We start from the raw sequence: 25,408 nt of genomic DNA, 5'->3' as shown, positions 1-25,408 counted from the left end.
CTGAGCTAGATCCCGAGAGGTAAGGTGCCTTGGGGGCTTCAAAGGGTTATTGCAGGAAGAACAGATATTTAGTAAATAGAAGTTTTTTCCTGTCCTGTAGACAGGTCAAAATAGGTTACCTCTGATAATCTCTTATTAAGTATGGTCAAGGCCCCTAATTTAAAAATCCTGTTTTGTTTTTTTAAGAAATTGATTGATTTTTAGAGAGAGAGGAAGTGTGTGTGTGAGAGAGAAATATCAATTTGTTGTTCCACTTATTTATGTATTCATTGGTTACTTCTTGTGTGTGTCCTGACTAGGGTGGAACCCACAACCTTGGTGTATGGGACAACGCTCTAGCCAACTGATCTACCCCACCAGGCCAAATTCTTGTAGGTAATTGATAATGGAGGGGCAGAAGTTTCTCTTCAGCCTGACACTAAAGTTGCCTTTAGCTCAAAACAATCTAAGTACCACAGAGGCACATCTTGGTGTGACTTGGTCTGAACTTTCACACTGATCTTTAGCCCAATATCTTTGGGCTTGTTCTTAGGCAGGGTTAGGTAGCTGTCATTTCACTGGCATTAAATTCTTCATTATCAGGAAGAGTAAAAGTGGAACCCTCTAGAAAGCAACAAGTCCTGTGATCTCTCTTTGAAGCCACTTGAGCCTGCCTGACATACCCACACATTGGATACCTCACACAGGAGATCAGCCCTTTCAGCTTTCTGTCCTGGCTTCACCCTGACCCGGGGATCCGGGAGAAAAGGGTGTTGATGAAGAAAGGTCCAGACCTGTAGAGAAATTTTACAAGATTTTATTTGAGCTAAACTAAGGACATATGCTGTGGAATATGATCTCAAAGGCTCCAGAGAGTAACAGTATTGTAGCTTCTTTAATGCATTTGCTTGCCTACAGTCCTCTGCTCTACCAGCTGAGCTATTGAAGGGAGCCTTTAATGCATTTGAAATTAGGAGAGGGGCCCTGGCCGGTTTGGTTCAGTGGTTAGAGCATTGGCCTGCAGTCCAGAGAAACCCAGGTTCGGTTCCTGCTAAGGGCGCATACCTCGGTTGCAGTTTCTCCCTGGCCCTGGTTGGTCGTGCGGGTGGCAGCCACTTGATGCTCGATGTGTCCCTTTCGCGTCGATGTTTCTCTCTCTCTCTCCCCCACCCCCTCTCTCCCTCCTGCTCTATCTGAACAAAAATGGAAAAATGTCCTCGGGTGAGGATAAAAAAAATAAAATAAAATTAGGAGAGGACATAAGGATAATTGGAGAAAGCAAAGTGGGGATTGGAATACAGGATAGTCGCCAAGATTATGTACTCTTTTGAGGGTTAATACTTCCTTTGAGAGGTAGTATTACCTCAGTGGACAGGACTTGCTTAAAAACCTTTCACTAAAGAAGTTATATGCCTAGTGCATATGACCTGCCCAGTTAGGAATTTATAATCAGATCATTCTGTCAGGTTACTTTCCGTATAACCTCCTTTTTTCATCAAGGCATAGAAAGTATAGGGATGTCAGAATACTTAGAAAGGGAGAAGGGTAAAACGTTCATTTTACCCCTTTTCTTAACCGTCCCATGATACTTTGGAATGCCTTAAGATAGCGATTTTCAAACAGTGTGCTCCAAGAATTTTTTTTTTTTTTTTATCCTCACCCGAGGACATTTTTCCATTTTTTGTTCAGGTAGTGTGGGAGGGAGAGAGAGGAACAGAGAGAGAGAGAAACATCGATGTGAAAGGAACACATCAAGTGGCTGCCACCCGCACAACCCAACCAGGGCCGGGGACAAACTGCAACCGAGGTACGTGCCCTTAGCGGGAACCGAACTCAGGTCTCTCAGGACCGCAGGCCGACGCTCTAACCGCTGAGCCAAACCGGCCAGGGCCAAGAATTTTTTTTTTAATTCTCACCTGAGGATATATTTTTTTTAAAGAGAGTGTGGGAGGGAGGGAGGGAGAGAAACCTATGTGAGAGAGAAACATCTATTGGTTGCTTCCTATAGGTGCTCTGACTGGGGATCAAACCTGAAACCTGGGTATATGCCTTGATGGGGAATTGAATCCATGACCCTTTGGTGCACCGGATGATACTCCAACCAACTGAGCCACACCAGAGCTGCTGCAAAAAATTTTAAAACATGTAATACCTAACTATTTAGTCAGGGCACTGACTGTTTTCCCTTAGGTTGTTAAATTAAAAAATGACATCAGCTAACACAATAAGTGTCCAGTGTGAATGAATCAAAAAAATTTTTTCTTGGTCAAATTGGCAAAAAATATATTTTTTGATGTGCCACAGAATTTTATTAATTAGTTTATGTGTGCTATGAGATGAAAAAGGTTGAAAATCACTGCCTTAAGGCAAAGATCAGGTGGTCCAGTATAATGAAAGAAAGAGGCCATTAAGAAGGGGGGTTGGGAGAGTTATTAAAGTGCTTACTACATGCAGGTGTTTTTTATATCCATTCTTATTTTATGCTCACACTAAGTCTTCCAGGGAGGTATTTTAGTCTCCTATTTATAGAAGAGGAGGCCGAGAATTCTCAGGGTCACTTAGAGCTGGGACAAAAAAACCATATTGTACTTTATTAAAAGTTCTCCCTCCCTCCCTCCCTCCCTCCCTCCCTTCCTCCCTCCCTCCCTTTTAATCTAGCCTGGTAATTTGTTTCATAGCTCTCTTACACATTCATATAGCAGCACATTGTGAAGGCATGCAGGGAGAAGAAAAGAACATATGAGTTGATAGGGAGTAGCGAGGCCCAGAACTAACTTGGGTCTAATAAACTGTCTCGTTCCTTCATTTTTTACCTTTGATGAAATCATTTCATCTCTCTGGATCACAATTTCTTCATGGGATGAGAGAACATAAGTTTGGATGGGAGGGATCTGTATTTTATTTAGGAAGCCCAGAAGTAGAATATGGACCAGTTGAAAGTGTCAGAATAGTAGTTACAGAGTGTTAAGTGTGCGGAAAACACTTAGTATTCTTATCTGACCCATCACTGGGAATGCAAAAGGCATTCAATTACTATCCTTTTATTAATAAATACAGTTCAGGCGTTCTTATTATATTAAGTGTTCAGCCAATGAAGTCATCACCCAGTAAAAGTCTAAAGACCTAGTATCTGAACTGTAAATACTAGCTCATAGTCTATAAAATGGAATGACTCAGTGCAAGATGTGAGGATCAAAAAAGACCAAATAGCATAGTATTGTTTGAAATCTATAGAACACTGCCTATACCAGTGGTTCTCAACCTTCCTAACGCTGCGACTCTTTAATACGGTTCCTCATGTTGTGGTGACCCCCAACATAAAATTATTTTTGTTGCTACTTCATAACTGTAATTTTGCTATTGTTATGAATCGCCATCGGAAATATGTGTTTTCCAGTGGTCTTAGGTGACCCCTGTGAAAGGGTCATTCGATCCCCCCAAAGGGGTCGTGACCCACAGGTTGAGAACCACTGGCCAATATCTATTTTTCTATATTAAAGATATTGTTTCAATATGTAATTAATACAAAATTATTATTATTATTTTTCCTGGTACGTGCCCCGGTCAGGAACCGAACCCGGGACTCTCTGGTCTGTAGGCCGACGCTCCAACTGCTGAGCCAAACCAGCCAGGGCTAATACAAAATTATTAATGAGACATTTCCCTTCTTTTATTCATATTAAGTCTTCAAAATCTGGAGTGTATCCTACATGTACTGCACATCTTAATTAGGACTGTCCGCATGACAAGGGCTCAACAGGCACATGTGGCTAGTGGCTGTCACAGTGGGTAGCACAGTGATAGAAGATGGTTTGGATGATGCCTTTTTTTATCCTGAAGATAATGTATTTTATATATATATTTTGTGCTTTATAACTTGTTTCTAATACCTAGCTCTTCTTAATCAATGCAAAAAGAATAAAATTGCAGGAAATGCAAGAATCTAGGAAATAATATTTGTCCATTATTTTAGTACATTCCTACTGGGGACAAGGACATCTACAGAACTGAATCTTGTTTCTATAAACCTGCCACCTGACTTTGATTTATAACCTTTTTGATTTATTTCTCCTGTTTTATAACATGTGGAGACTATTATATGTTTTTCCAGTATACCTCATATGATAGGTACCTCAAATAAAACATGCATACTTCAGAAACCATTAAGCAGTAGGCTAGTTTTAGTTTAAAAATATAATGGTATCATTTCAGTCATACTACATCTAATAGTGCTGCTGTTATCATGCCAAACCACTCACCCACTTGCATCTTGAATCTAAGCTGAGAGTAGATCCATCTGACACGTAGCAGTGTTGATTTATGCCTGGATGTAACTAGCAATGTAGGGTCAGTTGACCCACTCCAGTTGCTACTGTATAGATCTGGCCTTGCTACTTAGCTGTTAACTATAACTACAAACCACTCCTGTTTTCATTTCATAAATAGATACATATCTTCCCTTTGCCCCATGGGATGTGGTCTATCTGTCCTCATAGACTGCCACCCCAACTCAGGGGTTAAATCAAGTGGTTTGAACTTTTCAGTAAAAATCACATTGTGCCCTGGCCAGTTTGGCTCAGCGGTTAGAGTGTCAGCCTGTGGTCCAGTGAATCCCGGGTTTGGTTCCCGCTAAGGGCACGTTCCTCAGTTGCAGTTCATCCCTGGCCCTGGTTGGGGTTGTGCGGGTGGCAACCAGTCAGTGTGTCTCTCATGTCGATGGTTCTCTCTATCTCTTCCTCCTGTCTCCTGCCTGCTTTGTCTGAAGACAATGCAAAAATATACTCGGGTGAGGATAAAAAAAAACACCACACTGCTATCCTCCTTTCTTCCTCATAATTTCTTCAAGGAAGAGAGTGCAAATTGCTTCTGGGGAACAGTTTACAAAACGTAAGCTTCCTGCTCTTACTTCCCTCTCAGTGTGGGAGAGATAGCCCCTAAATCTTGATTTTTAGGAGAATCTCACAATTTTCACATCACGTGAATTTCAGTCAATCATAAATATATCATAGGAGCAAGACAAATAAGGTTTTGATGTGCTATCATGTATAAAACAATGCTTTTCAGAATACATATAACTGTGACTGGGTTGTATAGCTCTTGATGAAGAAGTTTTTAAAACGAAGGCATTTTAAGTCTAACATTACACTTCCATTATAAACATGGAAAAAAATATTGGCATGATTTTATTATTTATTTTTTGAGATAATTTTTAGACATTGAAAAGCTACAAAAAATAGTACAGAGCTCTTGTAACATTTTACAAACCATAATACAGCTGTCAAAGCTAATAGATTAACATTGATACAATGCTGTAATACTGTTAACTAAACTTTAGACTTACTAGGATTTCACTGTTTTTTACTATCCTTTTTCTGTTCATGACGTGTCTAGAATGTCATGTTGCATTTGTTTGTTGTGCATCCTTATTTTCCTCCAATCTGTGACAATTGCTCAACTTTTTGCTGTTTTTCAGGACCTTGACACTTGTGAAGAGTACTGGTCAGTTATTTTATAGAATGTCTCTCATGATGTTTTCTCCTGATTAGATCGAGGTTATACATTTTGGGGAAAAATAATCTGAAGTAATTCTAGTGATTGTATCCAGGGTACATGATTTCTCATTACTGATGTTAACCTTGCCAGATCTCCAATGGAAAATTATCATTTTCCCTTTTTTAGATAGTAGATATCTTGGGAGAAAACGTGGACTATGCAAATATCCTGTTTCTACTCAAAGTTAAACTTGGATTATGCTAATACTGTGTTTTTCCTTAAACTTTTATTCACCAATTTGAGCATTCGTTGGTGGAACTGGATATATACTGTATTTTGTTGTTCTAATGGTGATTTGAAAAAAATTTTTTTCTCATTCCTTCTGTGTTTACTAATTAGACTTTTTTTTCCACTCGGTTAACTACTTTTTAAAAAATATTTATTTATTTATTTATTTATTTTTGTTACAGATATTTCTCTTTCCCCCCCCCCATTGACCCCCTCCCAGTCCCGCCCCCCACCCCCCAGCATTATTGTTTATATCCTTGTTTACACATACACGCATGTAAGTTCTGTGGTTTATCTCTTCCCTCCCCCATCTCCCTCTTCTGAGGTTTGTCAGTCTTTACCCTAATTCTACGTCTCTGGGTCCACTTTGTTCATCATCTTGTTTTGTTCGTTATATTCCACAAATAAGTGACATCATGATATTTGTCTGTCTCTGATTGGCTTGTTTCGGTTAGGATCATACTCTCGAGGTTCCTACATGCCATCTCAAAGGATAAGAGATCTCTTTCTTATAGCTGCATAGTATTCCATTGTGTATATGTACCACAGCCCCCTTTTTTTTTTTTTTTACATATTGATTTGAGAGGGAGAGAGAGATAGAAACATCGATGAGAGAGAACATTGATTGGCCACCTCCTGCCTGCTCCCCACTGGGGATTTGGCCCACAACCTGGGCATGTGCCCTGATTGGGAATTGAACTGGCAACCTCTTGGTGCATGGGTTGACGCTCAACCACTGAGCTACACCGCCCGGGCTACCACAGCTTTTTTATCCACTCATCTATTGATGGACACTTGGGCTATTTCCAGATCTTAGCGATTGTAAATAGTGCTGCTATGAACATGGGGGTACATATATTCTTTCTGATTGGTCTTTCAGGCTGCTTAGGGTATATTCCTAGAAGTGGGATCACTGGGTCAAATGGCAGTTCAATTTTTAATTTTTTGAGATAACACCATATTGTTTTCCATAGTGGCTGCACCAGTCTGCATTCCCACTAGCAGTGTACTAGAGTTCCCTTTTCTCCACACCCTCGCTAGCACTTGTTTGATGATTTGTTGATGGCAGACATTCTGGCAAGTGTGAGATGATATCTCATAGTAGTTTTAATTTGCATCTCTCTGATGATTAGTAACATTGAGCATTTTTTCATATGTCTCTTGGCCATTAGTATGTCCTTTTTGGAGAGGTGTCTGTTTAGGTCCTCTGCCCATTTTTTAATTGGGTTCTTTTTTTCTAATCCTCACCTGAGGACATTTTTCTATTTTTTTGTTCTGATAGAGCAGGAGGAGGAGAGAGGAAGAGAGAAACATTGACGTGAAAGGGACACATTGAGTGGCTGCCACCTGCACCACCCAATCAGGTTCATCATCCCTGGCCCTGGCCGGGTCGTGCGGGAGGCAACCAGTCGATGTGTCCCTCTCACATTGATGTTTCTCTCTCTCTCTTTCTATCTCCTTCCCTCTCTATCTGCAGATAAGTAGAAAAATATCCTCGGGTGAGGATTAAAAAAAAAAAGAAACACTAAAAAAGGTATCTTTATAAACATTAAGCTTTTATTTATAATAATTTTATGTCTTACCCTAACACAGTGGTTCTCAACCTTCCTAATGCCCCGACCCTTTAACACAGTTCCTCATGTTGTCTGTGGGCGTATCTGCATGTGGGCGGACCAGCCTGGAGCCAGATAGCGGTGTCTCGGCTCCTAAGACCATCGGAAATATGTGTTTTCTGATGATCTTAGGCGACCACTGTGAAAGGGTCATTCTACCCCCAAAGGGGTCGCAACCCACAGGTTGAGAAACATTTTATAGGGGCTTACTGCCTAAAAATGCCAGTTTAGATTACAATTCTATAATTGCACACAGAAAAAAAATCTGATATGATCAGTATGTTATAATTTCAAATTTGATCTTTCAGATACTGTTGCTTCATGTCAGGGAAAATAAAAGCACGAAAATGGGAAGTAAATCTAAAGTGCATATTGCAGTAAGCTACCATAAAGCACAGGAATTAATCTTTTCAAAATGTCTACACTGAATTTTTTTTTTTTAATTTTCACATTTTTCCATCTTTGTTCAGATAGAGTGGAGGGAGTGAGAGAGAGAGAGAAACAGAAACATCGATGTGAGAGGGACACATCGACTGTTTGCCTTTTGCACAACCCTGACCAGGGCCAGGACGAACCACCACCGAGGTACATGACCTTGACTGGAATAGAACCCGCGACTCATCAGTCTGTGGGCTGACACTCTAACCACAGAGCAAAACCATGGGCTCAGTGCATATGCTGAGTTAATTTTAATTTTAATTTTTTTAAAAAAAGGAACACATCGAGTGGCTACCTCCCACACGACCCCAACCAGGGCCGGGAACAAACTGCAACCGAGGTACATGCCCTTAGTGGGAACCGAACCCGGGTCTCTCTGGACCACAGGCCGACGCTCTAACCACTGAACCAAACCGGCCAGGGCTGAGTTAATTTTTAAAACAATTCACTAACTGCTGTTCAGTACAGAGTTAAAGCTCATATTACTACAGTGCAAAATGTACTGTTGTTACAAAAAATTTAAAGCAACCTCAAGAGTACATCAAAAGCATCTGAGGAATATATTTGTTAAATGCTAATACAGACACACCCAAAGCCTCTATCCTGGTGAGTCAAGTGAAGACTTAAGGCAGTTGTCCAGCATTTTATGTCTCTGAAGTGATTTCATTGAAATAAAAGATTTCATTTTGCTTCAAGTAACTGAATAATTGACTTGAATCTTCACTTTATTAGAACAGACAGGCAACAAACTATGTACTGTAGATTAAACTTTCCAAAATTCCACAAATCTCTTTAGTATTAACATGTGGTTCTATTAATTGAAGTTATATCAAAAAGTTTTTATTTGTTCAGATAATTCCCCCCAAAATATTTTACCTGATCACCTGAAAATTTATGCCATAATATTACTAATCATCAATGTAAACATTTTCAAAAATACATCTTTAAATCAAAGGGTTTTATTAGGAGATGTCATAATAAAATATGCAATCTTCATATAAGTATGTCCTCTTAAAAATAAAACATGAAAACAGAACAATGAAAAGAAACTATGATGGAGGTAAACAAAATGCATTATGGTATTACTATTGTTCTTTATTTCTCAAATAATTTATTAAGAAATAGATGCTAGCCCTGGCCAGTTTGGCTCAGTGGTTAGAGCGTCGGCCTGCGGTCCGGAGAGACCCGGGTTCGGTTCCCGCTAAGGGCACGTACTTCGGTTGCAGTTTGTCCCCGGCCCTGGTTGGTTGTGCGGGTGGCAGCCACTCGATGTGTCCCTTCACGTCAATGTTTCTCACTCTCTCTCCCTTCCTCTCTCTCCCTCCCATTCTATCTGTACAAAAAATGGAAAGATATCCTCGGGTGAGGATAAAAAAAAAAAAGAAATAGATGCTAGCCTTGGCCGGTTTGGCTCAGTGGTTGGAGCAACAGCCTGCAGACTAGAGAGTTCTGGGTTCGGTTCCTGCCAGGGGTACATACCAAAAAAAAAAAAAAAAAGAAAAAGAAATAGAGGCTAGTCATCTTTTCAGGAGAGCAGCTCTTTTTTTTTTTAATCCTCACCTGAGAACATTTTTCCATTTTTTTGGTCAGATTGAATGGGAAGGAGAGAGAGGAAGAGAGAGAGAGAGAGAAACATCATTGTGAAAGGGACACATTGAGTGGCTGCCACCCGCACAACCCAAGCAGGGCTGGAGACAAACTGCAACTGAGGTACATGCCTGGATCTAAACCCGGGTTGACACTCTAACGGCTGAGCCAAACCGGCCAGGGCTGGAGAGCAGCTCTTAAATGTAGTGTACTGTTCAAATCTTTTTTGTTTCTTAATTTGTACCATGACTTTAAAAATTGATCCTTTATCATGTTAAACTTCTGCTTTTCATGTATAGCTCTGGCTATATTTGTTCCATCAAAAGGTTCTTCTACACAGATGTATTTTTTTCTCCATAGCACCATCAGGCCTGGGAATAGCTTTGGCTTCACAAACTGAAACCATTTGACTGTTCCAGTCAAATTCTGTAGCATAATATTTAAGAAAGCCCAGTAAGAGGTCCCCAGATTTGATTCATTCTTAGAGAAGTAAGGAGGGACTTTATATGGAACTTGATGTACAAGATTCAGCTATATAGCAGGACTAAAAGATTCTGGGTAAATTTTTTGGATGGATGGAAGGGTGGGTTCAGGTAGGATTTGTAAGTAGTGCAAAGCCATCAATACAAGACTAGAGCTGTTTAAAGTACCACAACTGGCCTCATTCATCTCATGGTGACTTGCCCACTTCTTGATCACCAGTACTAATGGACGAACTCGATCTTCAAGGTATGCATAAGTTCTGAGAAGGAATGTGTTTCTTATTCCAACAATAGTGTTTATATTCAAGTCGAATTCCACACAACTGACTTTATCCCTGAACTTCACAATTGGCACTTTTGCTCGAAATAGCTGAGGTCTGTCAGTGTAGCCAGAAAGTCTAGTACAGGAGTGTTTACTAGACACTTAAGATGCTTAAGGAGAGTTATATGCCACACCAAATCCATTTAGGGGACCCACCAAAAAAGTCTGCTTTGTGGAAGTAAGAGCTGAATTTCTCCCTGCAGCTGTGTTCAGCTGAGTTCTTTCTTCTTCATATCCCTTACTTGCTGCTGCGTGCTTCACATAACTCCAGTATCTGCTGACTCAACTTATCTTTGGCCTCATGCAGTGTGATTCTCTAGGTTCTAAAACTGGTATTTCTGGAAAAGGTGGAACACATCTGACTATGACTGGTACGTAGTTTGTATGAAACAGTGGTGGCATTGAGTATCTTCTTTCCCCTGATAAAGGCACCACTGGTTAACCATAGTTGGCTCTTGGTGGGGTGAATGGAAACGTTGCCTTCTACAATCAAGAGGAAGGTTTTTTTCATCGCTCAATCTCTTTCTCCCTCGAAATAATGGGGAAGTTGAAGTCTGTATTGGACTGACATTTCTATATGTCAACTGCTGTAATGAAACAGCTCTAGACAAGCCTGCATTCTGAAAGTAGAATTGCACATCTGTGAGCTGCTGGTGGATAGAGTTGGTGACCGAGCGAGGAAGTTATTATGTTGTTGATGGTTTGGCGCGACCCAAAATTGAGTTTGGGAACATGCTCTTGTTCACTGAAAGTGAACATGTATTCTTCCACAGGTGTCCTTCGGACAGGGAGTACCGGCCCTGCCGGTCAGGGAGCAGCAGCGATGGCCCCACGCCCTCGGTCGCAGCGGTAGCCTGAGCCCGGAGAGGCAGAGAGCGCGGAAGGCTAGGCTCCGAATGCCGGACTGCATTCTAAACTCACTTCCTAGTAATTTTTAATATCGACTCCTATGTTGCTGCATACAGATTTATGGTTAAGAGTACCTGATATGGTCCTTTTCATCTTGGTTTTAAAGGGCCCTTCTGATGGTGTCTTTTCCAGTACACATAACCACCTGATTGTCAATTGTAGTGTTTAATTTCTTTGTCTCCTTTAATGTATTCTATATCAAAAGCAGAGAAAGCTAAATGCGTTAGTCGACCTGGTAAGGCTACTGGGAACCCTGTAAACTAAGTACTAGGCCAATTTTACCAAGGAGGCTTTTGAAGGTCAATTCTTTGTTTCTTAAAATGTATCTGAGACTATGCATGTCTTTCTCAAACATGACATTTTTATCAAAGCCTTGGTGTTATAACCAGTGTTTCCAATTGTGTCTTGTTAACAAGAAGAAGAGATTCTTATTGAATGTATATAAGTAATTACATGGCCATAAAAATGGGAATACTCACTTGCTAAGAGTTTCCTTATACTGCAGGGATTGGGTAGGGAGGAAAAGATAAATATTTCAATTCCGCTTTCAAAGGTATAATTAACCAAAGAACTCTAAGTAATAGGTAGCTTAGGAGAAAAATAATTCTTTACATCTGGAAAACCAAGATAAAAAACTAGTAATATTTGAAACAAAAAGTCATAAAAATTATAATCATCCTTATCAGTTAATTTAGTCTCATGTTATTAATTCTTGTTGGTCTTGATTTTATGATAGCAGTTTTATGAATCCAGTTTTTCCTTAGAGTTCTGCAAATCCTCATCCAGTTTAATGGTATGATCTGAAGGTTTATCAGAAAATCTGTGTTGTTTAAAAAAAATTTTTTTTTAATCCTCACCTGAGTATATTTTTTCCATTGATTTTTAGAGAGAGGGGAAGGGAGCTGGGGGGTGGATGGGAGGGAGGGAGAGACAGACATCAATGTGAGAGAGACACATCCATTGGTTGCCTCCCGCACACGCCCCGACCAGGGCCAGGGATCGAACCTATAACCCAGGTTATGTACCCTTGACCAGGAATTGAACCCAAGACCCTTCAATGTGCGGGCCAACACTCTATCCACTGAGCCACACTGGCCAGGGCAGAAAATCTGTGTTTTTGAGTGTCAGTTCTCTCCATGAATCTCCCTGAAGCTGTAACATATTTTCAAAGTATCAGAGTAAGACACTTACTCTGTGTATGACAAAGACTTAAAATGACATGGGTAAGGATCTGATTACAATGCAGTTGACAATGTGCTTTTCTCTGCAACACATAATATATATATACTTTTTTGGTACGTGGCCCTAGAGGGAACCGAACCTGGACTCTCTCGTCCGCAGGCCGACACTCCAACCGCTGAGCCAAACCGGGCAAGCTCTGCAACACATAATATTTTAAGATAACAGCTAGAATCACAAATGAAAACATCGGATCATATCAGATTTATGGAAATTTCATACAATTTTTGGAATAGTTATATTAATAACATTTACCTATACAATATACCTTAGAAGTCTTTCATAACTTATTTGACAATGCTTCTCTTGCAATTTAAGATACCAAATAAGCCGAAATAGTTTAATATTTCTTTTTTTATAAGGAGAGAGAGATTCTTTGACAGGGGCCCTTTTTGGAACATCTCAGTTATTTTCAGGTTAAAAAGAAGATCCTATTTAAAATTTGTATTTGGGGAAGTTTGTCGAGCATATAAAAAGTTTTGGATATTTGACTAAAAAGATGACAGGTCATTATAAAATAATACTTAATTATCCATTTAATCATGATGACAAAGACCTTGCAGGCAAATACAGAAAGTGAAGTAGTTATAAGCAAAATTTAGCTCTTTTAATATTTTTCTTTTTAATCATAGGTTTAAAAAAATGGTAGAATAAGGATTGGAGCTCTTTTAGTATTAAGAAGACCCTATTTACCTGAGCAATCAAAGACCTGATTGATGGTAAAGAGAACAGGAAGTCACAAAATATTTGCTTTCCCTTTATAATTGCTTATAAAGAGTGATTTTCATTCAGGAAAATTCTGTAGCAAATGAAAGAACATTAAGTTTTATTTCTATAGAAGTACACTAATGCTATTAACACTTATAATAAATTTATTAAATCTTGCCCAACTTACCCATACACAAAGTTTCCTATCTCAAGATTCCTTTTCACAAACCTTCCACAACTTTTTCTTTCCCTTTTAGTTTGTCTCTTGTTACTTATTTAGAAATAACTAACTTGTTTTAGGAGAGACCACTTTCTTTCAGTTCCCTCAAAAAAGAGTCTCCATACTTATACTTTCCTTTACTGAGAATACATAGTATTTCCTTGCATTCAAAGTTGTTTTCCTTATTATTACTAGTAGTTTTGATACAGTAGGCAGTTACACATGAGCGGAGGAAGGACGATAGGCCAGGTACAGAAGGTCGCCAGGGTGGAAAGCCCTGGGTACCTAGCATCGGGCAAGACTGAGGGAAAAAAGTATTGTAGACCTCACTCCCCAGGTTACCTTTTCTCCCCTAGAATGTGCTGGTCATGCTGTTTAGATCCCCCTGACCTTTCCTATCATGCTGGTCATGGAGTTCGGACCTTTCCTTGACTTTTCCTCCCTTGGCATACCACTAATCATGCGGTAGACCCCCTTAGAGGAGGGACAAGGGGGCAGGAGAAAAGCCTCCTACAACTCCCCTACAAGCTGTTACACAGCCATTCCTTTAAGCATTAAGCCTTTAAGACAATGAAGTTCTGACCCACATCTAATAATCTTAGGAGCAAAGCCTCAGGTCTGTTGACAACAGAGACAGAGTTTTGGTCAAACTAGAGATGACATCTAGGCCTCAGTCATATCTCAGCTCCAGGCCCAGAAAGGCAGCAAGGCCTTGCAGGGTGACACCATGGCTAACATCAGGACCAGCTGAGATAACTAATGATCCTTCCCTGGAACTGACCAATCAGTAGAGACCACAACCCTGAGGAGACATATCTGGAAAGCTGATGAATATTCTACTGAGATCCTCCCCTGAGACCCCCAGATAAAAACCCTCGACAAAGGACTCAGGGCACTCTCTAAGGGCTCTGTTTTTGCCTCTGTACCTTGTTTTCCTGAGCCCACACAGCCCAGCTGGCTCATTTCTTCTACCTCTGTGACTTTCTAAATTAACTTTTGCTTGTATTTGAGTCTTGACTCTGAATTCTTTCTTAGCCAACTCAAGGACTGAGGTCTAACATCTGGTGCCATTCGCCTTTAGTAGTTTTAATTACATATACAGTGGAACCTCAGTTTTCGAACTTAATTATTTCTGGAAGACTGTTTGAGAAGTGATTTGTTCAAGAACTGAATCATTTTTTTCCCCTAGAAATAATGTAAATTGAATTAATCTATTCCAGACCTTCAAATGATTCCGTTTTAACTTTTCTTTTATAAAGTACTTGCATAATGTACTGTTTAATCTATAAACACTTTAAAAACAAAAAGGACATGAAATGTAAATGAAAATTTAGCAAAAAGGAAATGAAATATATAGTAAATATTGAAAATTTATGTACACACTAGAATTGACCTTTATTGTTGAGAGCTATCGAAGACTGAATATGGAGAGGAGAGTTGGAGGGATGTTATTGTTTGGAAGGGGAGTCCCTGTCCATAAAAACATCAGGTAGCTGTTATTCTGGGATTCTTTCTCTCTCTCTCTCTTTTTTTTTTTCTCTTTGCTCCAATAGAACTTGCTTCAGGCTCACTGGACCTCTGCCTCACTAAAAACCTATTCAATGATGTTTGTTTTCGCCTGGGTTTTAACACTTGCCTGAAGTGAAACACTTACATTATCACTGAACAAGTGTATCACATGGTTTGCTACTTCTTTTTTGGGGTGATATGTCTCAATAGAACTTTGCATTTCTCCCCATTTCCCAAGCATTTCCTTGATTAGTGAAGTAGGGATATACTCCCTTTCCTCCCCCTCCTCTGAAGTTAGCTCTTCAGATGCCATCTGCTGCTGCTCCTTCCGAAGGTCTTGGAGTTCTGCAGTGGTCGGCTCAGTGTTGTGGTCCTCTACAAACTCCTCCACATCATCACCATCCACTTCTAAGCCCATGGACTTGCCCAGAGACACAGTACCCTCCACAACAGACACAGGTTCATCCTCAAAGCCCTCAAAGTCTCTTTCAGCAATAGATGTAGGCCACAATTTCTTCTAGGCTGATTACATGGTCCTGGAAGACACCTCTCCTCACCCCATCCCACCCCCCATGCTTCATCTATGAGCCTCAAGAAAGTGAGGCCACTTAAGTGAGGTCCCACTTAAGACACCAGATATGTTAATCTAAAAATAAAAGGCCCAAGTGAGTGGCAACAAGCATTTATTTGAGCTCCAAAAGAACAGCTGTTATGGCAGCACTGATTCAGTCAGAAACCAGATAATGTTATGATTAGGAGGTGAGGGCAAGGAGTATTTATGAGAAAGGGAAGGGGAATAATTATATGAATAGAATGAAGACATTTCTATGGGTGTTAATAAGCTAAGAAAGGAATTTCTATAGATAAGCTAACATGCTAATTCTCAAGAAAGTCTTTGATTTTCAGTCCTGTAGTCATGATGTCAACTTTGTTGTAGGCTTTGCAAATAGTTGTTTGGAATACAATGCTGTTTTAGGCCCAGTACAAAAGTTATTTTGCCCAGTTTTAATACTTCACAGGTTTGAGGACTAAGACATGCAAGGCAGTTCATCTGGGATGGCAGCACCAACTTCATTTTGAAGTGGCTCTGTTTATATATATATTTTTTACCAAAGTATTAGTGTGGTAGGCAGTTAGATATGAACCGAGCAAGGTATGATGAGCCAAGTACAAAAGGTCACCAGGGCAGAAAGCAATGGGCAAAACCTGGAATACAAGGACCTCACCCCCAGGGAAACTTTTCCTCCCCTAGCATATTGCTGGTCATGTGGTTTAGTTCTGACCTTTTATATCACTGGTCATGCAGTTTGGACCCTTCCCTGATCTTTCCTCCCCTGGCCTAACAATACCATGCTATTTTGATTATTGTTGCTTTGTAGTATAATTTGAAATCAGGTAATGTGATATCTTCAGCATTTCTTTTTTCTCTGAGGATTGCTTTGGCTATTTGTGATCTTCTGTAGTTTTATAGAAATCTGATGTTTTTTTTGTTCTATATTTTTAATACCATTATAAATTTTTTTTATCCTTACCCAAGGACTTTTTTTTTGTATTTATCTTCAGATAGAGCTGGAGGGAGAGGAGGAAGAGAGAGAGAGAAACATTGATGTGAGAGAGACACATCGACTGGTTGCCACCTGCACAACCCCAACAGGGGCTGGGAACAAACTGCAACTGAGGTACGTGCCCTTAGCGGGCACCAAACCCGGGTCTCTCTAGTCCGTGGGCCGATGTTCTAACCACTGAGCAAAACCGGCCAGAGCCCATTATAATTTTTATGGGAATTGCATTAAATCTGTAGATTGCTTTGGGTAATATGATTGCTTTGATTTTTAAAAATTAGAACTATGTTTATTGAAGTTTTTCACGTTTTAAACCTGTTCACAAGCTGCTAAATTCACCTTAATTTCTTACCCTAATTAATTTGTTTTGAAAATTTATTTTAGAGAGAGGAAGGGAGAGAGAGAAAAAGAGAGAGAAGCATTGAGGTGAGAAAGAAACATTGATTGGCTGCCTCTTGTGTGTGCCCCAACCAGGGATGGATCTTGAAACTTGGGTATGTACCCTGACCTGGAATTGAACCTGGCACCTTTTGGTATATAGGATGATGCTCCAGCCAACTGAGCCACATCAGCCAGGGCTGTCCTAATTAATCTTATAAAGGGTTTTTTGTAACTTCTTTAATGAAACATTTAAAAGTTTGTTTATAAATTTAATACTCAGTTTTTGTATTAAATTCTTTAACTGCTAAGCTATTGGTTTTATTTTCTTAATAATTTTTTTAAAATTTAATTTATTTTGTTACAGCTGTTTCTCCTTTTTCTGCCATTGACACCCTCCTCCCATTCCCACCCCGTACACCCCCAGCGTTGTTGTCTATGTCCATTGGTTGTGCTTATATACATAAGTTCTTTGGTTTATCTCTTCCCTTCCCCCCTACCCCCTCCTCTGAAGTTTGTCAGTCTGAACCCTACTTCTATGTCTCAGGGTCTATTTTGTTCATCACCTTATTTTGTTCATTATATTCCACAAATAAGTGAGATCATGTGATACTTGATTTTCTCTCACTGGCTTATTTCGCTTAGCATAATACTCTCCAGGTCCCTCCATGTCGTCTCAAAGGATGAGAGATCTTTCTTTCTTATAGCTGCATAGTATTCCATTGTGTACATGTACCGGAGCTTTTTTATCCACTCATCTACTGATGGACACTTGGGCTTTTTCCAGATCTTAGCTATTGTAAATAGTGCTGCTATGAACATAAGGGTACATATATTCTTTCTGACTGGTGTTTCAGGCTTTGTAGAATATATTCATAAAGTGGGATCTCTGGGTCAAATGGCAGATCAATTTTTAATTTTTTGAAGAAACACCATATTGTTTTCCATAGTGGCTGCACCAGTCTGCATTCCCTATTTTCTTAATAATTTTTTACAATTAATTCCACATGTAAATATGAAATGTTAATATGTTCACCCATTAAGGAAATTATATTGTCATCCCAAACAATTTTGGAGTTTGTCTTCTTGAAGTTGATTGAAGGGGCATAACCACCAGTGATATAGAGCCTGGAGGTTGAGCTATAAATTCAGAGAAATTTCTCTGGTTCCTGACTACCTGGCTAAGGCCCTTTATGTAAAAAAAGCAGGGGATGAAGGTGATCATGTAGTCTGCCCGATGTTGAGTCATATCTCAATATGCTTTTCAAGCTAGAAAAATTTAGCTCCTGCTTCATGAGTTTTTGTTTTGTTTTTGATATATATAACATGTTTATGGATTGGAATTAACACTATTGTTAAGAAATTGACATTTAAGAAATTATTCAAGAGATTCAATACATTTCCATTAAAATTCCAATGAGGGGTACAAACATACAATCTGACTATAAAGTTTATGTGTGCAGGCAAGAAACTAAAAAAGCAAAATTGATTTTGGAAACAAAGAACAAAGTAGGACTCACATTGTCTGGTTTCCAGAGTTACTGTTAAGTTAAAATCTTCAGGCAATTGTGGTATTAGATAAAATATAGAAATGTAGAGAGGTACAGAGAATATAGAATAGCATCTAGAGTCCAGAAATAGATCCATTCGTGTATCATCCATTCATCACTAACAAAGATGAAAAGACACTTTAGTGGAAAATAGTCTTTTCAACCATCAGCACTTGAAATATTGTTATTTCCATATGCAAAAAAAGCATCTCAATTTATAGCTCAGGCTCTATAGAATTCACTCGACGTGGATCAGATACCTAAATATTTTCATGTGTACTGAGAAAGTTTCCCATCATATCCTGTTTCACGGAGTCAGAGAAGTCTGAGAGCAGGAACTCAGGAGCGTGTAGAGCAGAAATGAGGTGAAGTGTTCTCAGGTTGCATCTTCTAAAGCTGGTTGAAGTTTGTACAGAGTTGGTCACTGCAGCTGTGGCAGTCTCGATGCAGCTTCTTTAATTCCGTAGTTGTAGGACTTCCATTCAGCTTGATTTCAGGCGGTTTTGAATGACGGTTGTTCTGTAGTTTAGTTGTAACTTTGATGTGGTTGTGGGAGGATGCGATACTGCGTTTATCTATGTCGCCATCTTGACCGGAAGTCTTGCTTCATGAGTTTTGAGTAATTTTTATACTCTTCCCAAATACTTATTATATATTTAATTGAGTCTAATTGCAGTATAAACATTCATAGTTGTGTCTGCCTCCTTAATACAGTTCTAAGATTATTCTTATCACAGTGATATATGGGCTGTTAATTGGAAATGAATCTATTTATTGCAATACAGCTTATTTTTTAAAATATGTTTTTATTGGTTTTTTAGAGAAAGAGAAACATCAACGAGACAGAACATTGATTGGTTGCCTCCTGCATGCCCCCCACTGGAGACTGGGCCCACAACCTGGGCATGTGCCCTGACCGGGAATTGAACCAGTGACCTCTGGGTGCATGGGTCGACACTCAACCACTGAGCCACACCAGCCGGGCGAACTTTAAAGTTTTAAGCCACTTTCAAAAACATATAATACAGTGTTGTTCACTATACTTACCATGCTGCCCATTCTATCCCCAGGACTTATTTATTTTATAATTGGAAGTTTGTAACAAAACAGACTTGTTTTAAGTGTATTGTTACCTAGTGTTTACAGTCTTATTTTCTGGACCATTTTCAACTTATTGTTGCTTTTTCCTCTATAGAATGGAAGACGCTTTCCAGATGACTGCTGGAAGTTACAACGTTTCTATCCCAGTGTCACAAAGAAAGACCAGTGGCCTCGATGGCACAACCCCCAATGACCAGACATCGTTTACTGAAGGAGCTGTGTTAAGTTTTCATAACATCTGCTATCGAATAAAAGTGAAGAGTGGCTTTCTACTTAGTCGAAAAACAATTGAGAAAGAAATACTGATGAATATCAAGTATGTGCATGAACTTTTGTTTAAATAGCTTTATTGATTGGAGTGAACACAGGTTTTGCATATTTCAAATACAGGTGCTGTGGACATTTACATTGTCCATATGTACAGTGTCCATATGTACATATGGACATACACATGTACATTGTATACATGTCTCTACAGACACATAGACACATACTTTCATTTCTTTGGGCTTAACTGGGAGTGAAATGGTTGGATCACATATAAGGTATATGTTTAATTTTTATTTATTTTATTTATTTATTTATTTTTAATCCCCACCCGAGGACATTTTTCCATATTTTGTTCAGATAGAGTGGGAGGGAGAGAGAGAGAGAAACATCGATAGAGTTTCTCTATAGATAGAGTAATCTGCAGGATAGAGTAATCTTGGTTGTAGGTTCTTGCTTTTCATCACTCTGAATATTTCTTGCCACTCCCTTCTGGCCTGCAAAGTTTCTTTCGAGAAATCAGTTGACAGTCTAATGGGAACTCTCTTGTAGGTAACTAACTGCTTTTCTTCTTGCTGCTTTTAAGATTCTCTCTTTGTCTTGAACCTTTTGCATTTTGATGATGATGTGTCTTGCTGTGGGCCCCTTGGGGTTCATCTTGTTTGGGACTCTCTGTGTTTCCTGGACTTGTATGTCTGTTTCCTTCACCAAGTTAGGGAAGTTTTCTGCCATTATTGTTTGAAATAGGGTTTTGATTTCTTGTTCTCTCTTCTCCTGACACCCCCCAAGATGCGAATGTTGCTAAGCTTGAAGTTGTTCCAGAGGCTCCTTACATTATCTTCCTTTTTTAAATTCTTTTCTCTTTTGCTATTCTGATTGGGTGTTTTTTGCTTCCTTATATTCCAAATCAATGGTGTGCTTTTTGGCTTTACCTACTCTACTATTGAATCTGTGTAAATTGTTCTTTATTTCAGTTAGTGCCTCCTTCATTTTTGACTGTGCATCTTTCACTTCTGACTGGTCCTTTTTTATGCTCTTGAGGCCCTCGCTAAGTTCATTGAGCATCCTTATAAGCAGTGTTTTGAACTCTGCATCTGTTAGGTTGCTTATCTCCATTTTGCTTAGTTCTTTTCCTGGAGTTTTGTTCTTTTCTTTCATTTGGAACCTTTTTCTTTGTCTCCTCATTTTGTCTGCCACCCTGTGTTTGTTTCTATGTATTACTTAATGAGAGAGACCAGATGCTGCTTGTTTGAAAGAATTTAGGAAAACCTGAGGCAGGGCCCAAGGCAGGCCAATCCTATGGTAAAGCAACTGGCAACAGCTTAGGTGGGCCTGAAAGTTGGGTGGGGCAAGGCCTCAGGGAATCACCAGGGTGGGGCAAACAGAGTGAGTCATGTTGCTGGAGTCCCAGATATGGTGGCCATCTGCGGCCCCAGGGAAGGGCTCACCAAAGGAACAAAGTCCTCTGATAGCTCATTTGTCCAAGAGAAAGCCGCCTCTCCAGCCCTCGCTCCAATGCCGAACAACTCAGTTCCTCCCCATATGTCTCTGGTGCCTTTCAAGCCTCCCCCACACAGGAGCCTGGAGGGTGCCAGTCCGAGTAAGACCATGTGCGGGCCCTTTAAGGAGCCTACCTGAGCCTCAGTTCCCTCTGGTTTTTCTAGCCAGAAGTTATGGGGATTCTCTTCCTGGCACTGGAACCCTGAGCGAGGCGCCTGGTGTGGAACGGGGACCCCTCAGTCCTCAGGGAGGATCTTCCCAGCCGAGGTGTCCTTCTAAATTTTATCTGCCACACGTGGGTGTGGGACCAGCCCGTCGAGCCTTTGCCCCTCCTACCAGTTTTGATGTGGCTGCTTTAATTCCGTAGTTGTCGGACTTCCATTCAGCTTGATTTCAGGCGGTTTTGAATGATGGTTGTTGTGTAGTTTAGTTATAACTTTTTTGTGGTTGTGGGAGGACGCGATACCGTGTTTACCTACCTGCCATCTTGACCGGAAGTCACCAGAGTGTTTTTATACTGGTTTTACCATGTGCATCAACTTTTGTTTGAGAAACTGAATAATAATGTGCCATTTAGTTTTTCCTGGGGTAAGCCTTGTGGTTTAGTGGAAAGAGGCCTGGCTGTGTGACTTACAATTTCCCGACTGTGGGGATAGAATTGTAATCTGTGAGCTTCAGTTTTCTAGTCTGTGAAATAAAAGATTTGTCACTGTACTTTATGAGTCAGACACTTTAGGTACTTATGCAATTTATGTTCTTTATGTTCTAGAAGCAAGAGTCATGAGTTTGAAATGGCAATATATTGTGAAAGTACTATGGTTTTCAAATAGACTTGTTTTAAATGAATGACCTGTTTGTACAGTTATTTATCATCTATAACAGTTTGCCTAAAGCTTTACCGAATTATAGAGACAGACAGAAACTACTTAAATACAAGAAAACTCTGGCTTAAGCTTAAGTTATACATTGGAAGTCCAACATGATAGAATTTAGGATCTATATCAATACAAAACTGTAATTATAATTTTCTTCCTCCAGCAACGAATTCATCACGTGGTGGTGGAGTGGGCAGTAGCGTGAGGAGGGAAATGGGAAAAGAACCTACTTGGGACCACATCTCTCTATTCTTTCCCAGATGGTAGCCATGGGGATTGTTCATGTTTTTCTGATTTCTAGAGAGTGGAGCCTGATTCTTTCTCTCTGTGGAGTGGGGAGTGCATCTAGGTTTCTCAGACACCATGGCCTGTGTGTTTTGTTTAGTTAATGTGTTTGATAGTGGAAATAATTACTCCTAGATAAAAGAAGTACTTTCTCTAGCTCTGTGAGACTGGAGGAGTGGTTATAACCTATATAGAATCAGATGCTTCTCATGTTTTCTTTTTTTTTTTTTATCCTCACCTGAGGACATTTTTCCATTTTTTGTTCAGGTAGAGTGGGAGGGGGAGAGAGGAAGAGAGAAACATCGATGTGAAAGGGACACATCGAGTGGCTGCCACCCGCACGACCAACCAGGGCCGGGGACAAACTGCAACCGAGGTACATGCCCTTAGCGGGAACCGAACCCGGGTCTCTCGGGACCGCAGGCCGACGCTCTAACCGCTGAGCCAAACCGGCCAGGGCACTTCTCATGTTTTCTTGAGGCGTTCTATGGGATTGTGGTCTTTTCTGTTCGTAGCAGCCAACTGCTCCCAGGAGGCTAGGAAATGACAAATAGGGGACAACATTTTTGCATGTGGGTGGGGAAGAAAGGACAGGGACCTGAGATGGATGGGTGGTGGTGAGGTCAGCGGCTGTGTAAAATTAGATAGAACTTTCTTCATGCAGCACCACATACTCTCATACCCCCACTTCCTTGTTGCTTTCTTGTATTAGTTAAGAAACCTGGACTAGGAAAATAAGGAGAAGAAGGGAGGCACAAAGCTTTTCTGTTTTGTTACATGACTAGATAGAGTTGACTGACCTCTTTGAAAACTGACAAGGTTGTTGTGGAACATACCAATCAAGAAAATGTTGGTCACTTCAGATTTTGTGCTAAGTGGAAGGTAACAAATGATTTGAATATGTGCAGGTTGAATGGATTTCAAATTCATACTGGGCAAGTGTACTTTCCCTTGCTTATGGTTTAAAGCAAGTAGATTAGTAACTCACTACACTATGAAGCTTTGAGCTTCATAATGTTTTTATGATTCAGTGGTATGCATTCCAGCAATCTATGAGTTATCTTTATGTGCATTCCTGCATTCATAAAAACACAATCAAATCTTTTTAATTACTGTTTACATACAATAGTATTTTAGTTTCACATGCATAACATTGTGATTAGACATTTATATACCTTAGGAAATGAAAGTGATTGCCCCCAGTAAATTTCACAGGACACCAGCATTGTCCTGCTTACTCAGATTTCTGGTTTAGGTGAGAAAAATCATCTCTTCTATTTGATGTTGTGTTTCTACTTTTTCTTCTACCTGCTGGCTTCAACTAAACAGAGCAACTGAGATGGGAGAAAGGTTGTTCTCATTTATCTTATTTTCTACTTTTCTTTTGCTAGTACCACCACCATTCACAATAGTAATTATATTCTAAAAGTGTTGATGAGAAGCTCGGTTTTTGTTTTTCCTTTGGACATTTTGTAATTTCATTTTTAGAACTAAGTAACTAGAACCTGATGTCCTCTGTTGGGGGAAGAAGATAAAAAAACTGACACTGCCTTGGCCGGTTTGGCTCAGCGGTTAGAGCGTCAGCCCGCGGACCAGAGAGTCCTGGGTTCGGTTCCCGCTAGGGGCACGTACCTTAGTTGCAGTTTGTCCCTGGCCCCAGTTGGGGTCATATGGGTGGCAGCCAGTCGATGTGTCTCTCTCACATTGATGTTTCTCTTTCTCTCCCTCCCTCTGTTTCTCCCACTCTATCTGAAGATAAATGCAAAAATGTACTTGGGTAAGGATAAAAAAAAACCAAAAAAACAAAAAAACTGACACTGAGAATTCAGAAAGGTGAGATTTTACTACCCCTTAAAGAATCATACTGCTATGCTTAGATTCATGCCTAGCATTTGGGCTTTTCCTCACCAGTGCTGAGAATTTATGGAAAAGTGGTCCATTCCAGTAGATGTGTATATCATATAATCTCAGGGAAATTATTGTACTATTTGGAGATTAAAAAAAATAATAATTTATTTGAAATAATTTTGAACTTAACTCTTGTGGGAACATAACATTTTTACCCAGATTCCCCACCTGTTAACATTTCACCGCATTTGCTAGTCATTTTACCTCTTGAGATAACCCATCGTCATTAGCATTTTTATGAACCATTTGAAAGCTGTCCATACTGTGCTCTATTATTCCCAACTCTCCCAGTGTAAATGTTTTATAAATAAGTACCCTCTCCTATAGAACCACTCAGTCATTGTCTGGGAGCAGCCCAGGGGACGCAAAACATAATAGGTGCAGTGGTGGATCCTAAGGGGCCATTGGTCACCATGCTCTTCAGAGAATTGACTGACCATCACATCAGGTCTCCTCAGTCTCATGCAACCTGGTATTTTCCTGCCTCTCTCCAGGTGGTGTTCATCTTTTTTAAAAAAGTCTAACCCAAGGATATGTTTTTTATTGATTTTTAGAGAGTGAGGAAGGGAGAGAGAGAGAGAGAAACATCTATTGATTGCTTCCTTTGTGCACCCTGACTGTGGCTCAAACCCACAGCCTAGGTATGTGCCCTGACTGGGAATCGAACAAGCAACCAACTGAACCATCTGGCCAAGGCTGATGTTAATCTTGATCACCTGGTCGTGTTGGTATCGGCCAGCCTTCACCATGATGTCACCATTTCCCCCTTTGTAATTAATAAATATTTTGAGGGGAGTTACCCTGATTTTGCTCCAAACCCCTATTCTTCATAAAAGCTGAACCCACCAGCTTCAGCCCCCATTGATGTCTCCTGCCTGCATCAGCAATAAATATCACTGTGATAGTTACCAAAGGGTAATTTCCTGTTTTCCTCTTACTGTTCTGTATGGATTAGTTTGCATTCTACTAAAAGGGAAAATCTTTGTTCTTCATTTCTTCATTCATTTATTTATTTCAGTATAGATTCATGGATTCATATTATATTCACTACCATTCTATGGTAATTTGTTATCATCATTATTCATCTTCACACTTGTATTGTTTCTAATTTGGTCAGTGGGAGATGATTCAAGATAGGTTGTGTGTTTTATTTTTGTAACTCATTGTTTTGACGTATTCTCTTATTCTTTGAGTA

General features: G+C 39.9%; 1 protein-coding gene and 2 pseudogenes across 1 annotated transcript in view; 1 reads left to right on the top strand and 2 right to left on the bottom strand.

Moving 5' to 3' along the window:
- LOC118628299 overlaps positions 1–25,408 on the bottom strand; it is a 249,816-nt pseudogene that overhangs the window by 157,997 nt on the left and 66,411 nt on the right.
- Positions 1–25,408, top strand: part of LOC118634964 (broad substrate specificity ATP-binding cassette transporter ABCG2) — a 144,388-nt gene that overhangs the window by 71,639 nt on the left and 47,341 nt on the right. Inside the window, exon 2 of the mRNA XM_036269836.1 lies at positions 19,473–19,694. Coding sequence (XP_036125729.1) covers positions 19,474–19,694 — 221 coding nt within the window. The 5' untranslated portion in view covers position 19,473. The remainder of the gene's footprint in view (positions 1–19,472; positions 19,695–25,408) is intronic.
- On the bottom strand, positions 719–10,936 carry LOC118637130 (annotated as a pseudogene).

The sequence above is a fragment of the Molossus molossus genome, unplaced genomic scaffold (assembly GCF_014108415.1).
Source record: "Molossus molossus isolate mMolMol1 unplaced genomic scaffold, mMolMol1.p scaffold_m16_p_1, whole genome shotgun sequence".
NCBI classification, from domain to species: Eukaryota; Metazoa; Chordata; class Mammalia; order Chiroptera; family Molossidae; genus Molossus; species Molossus molossus.
This window is presented reverse-complemented; position numbering and strand designations above follow the sequence as displayed.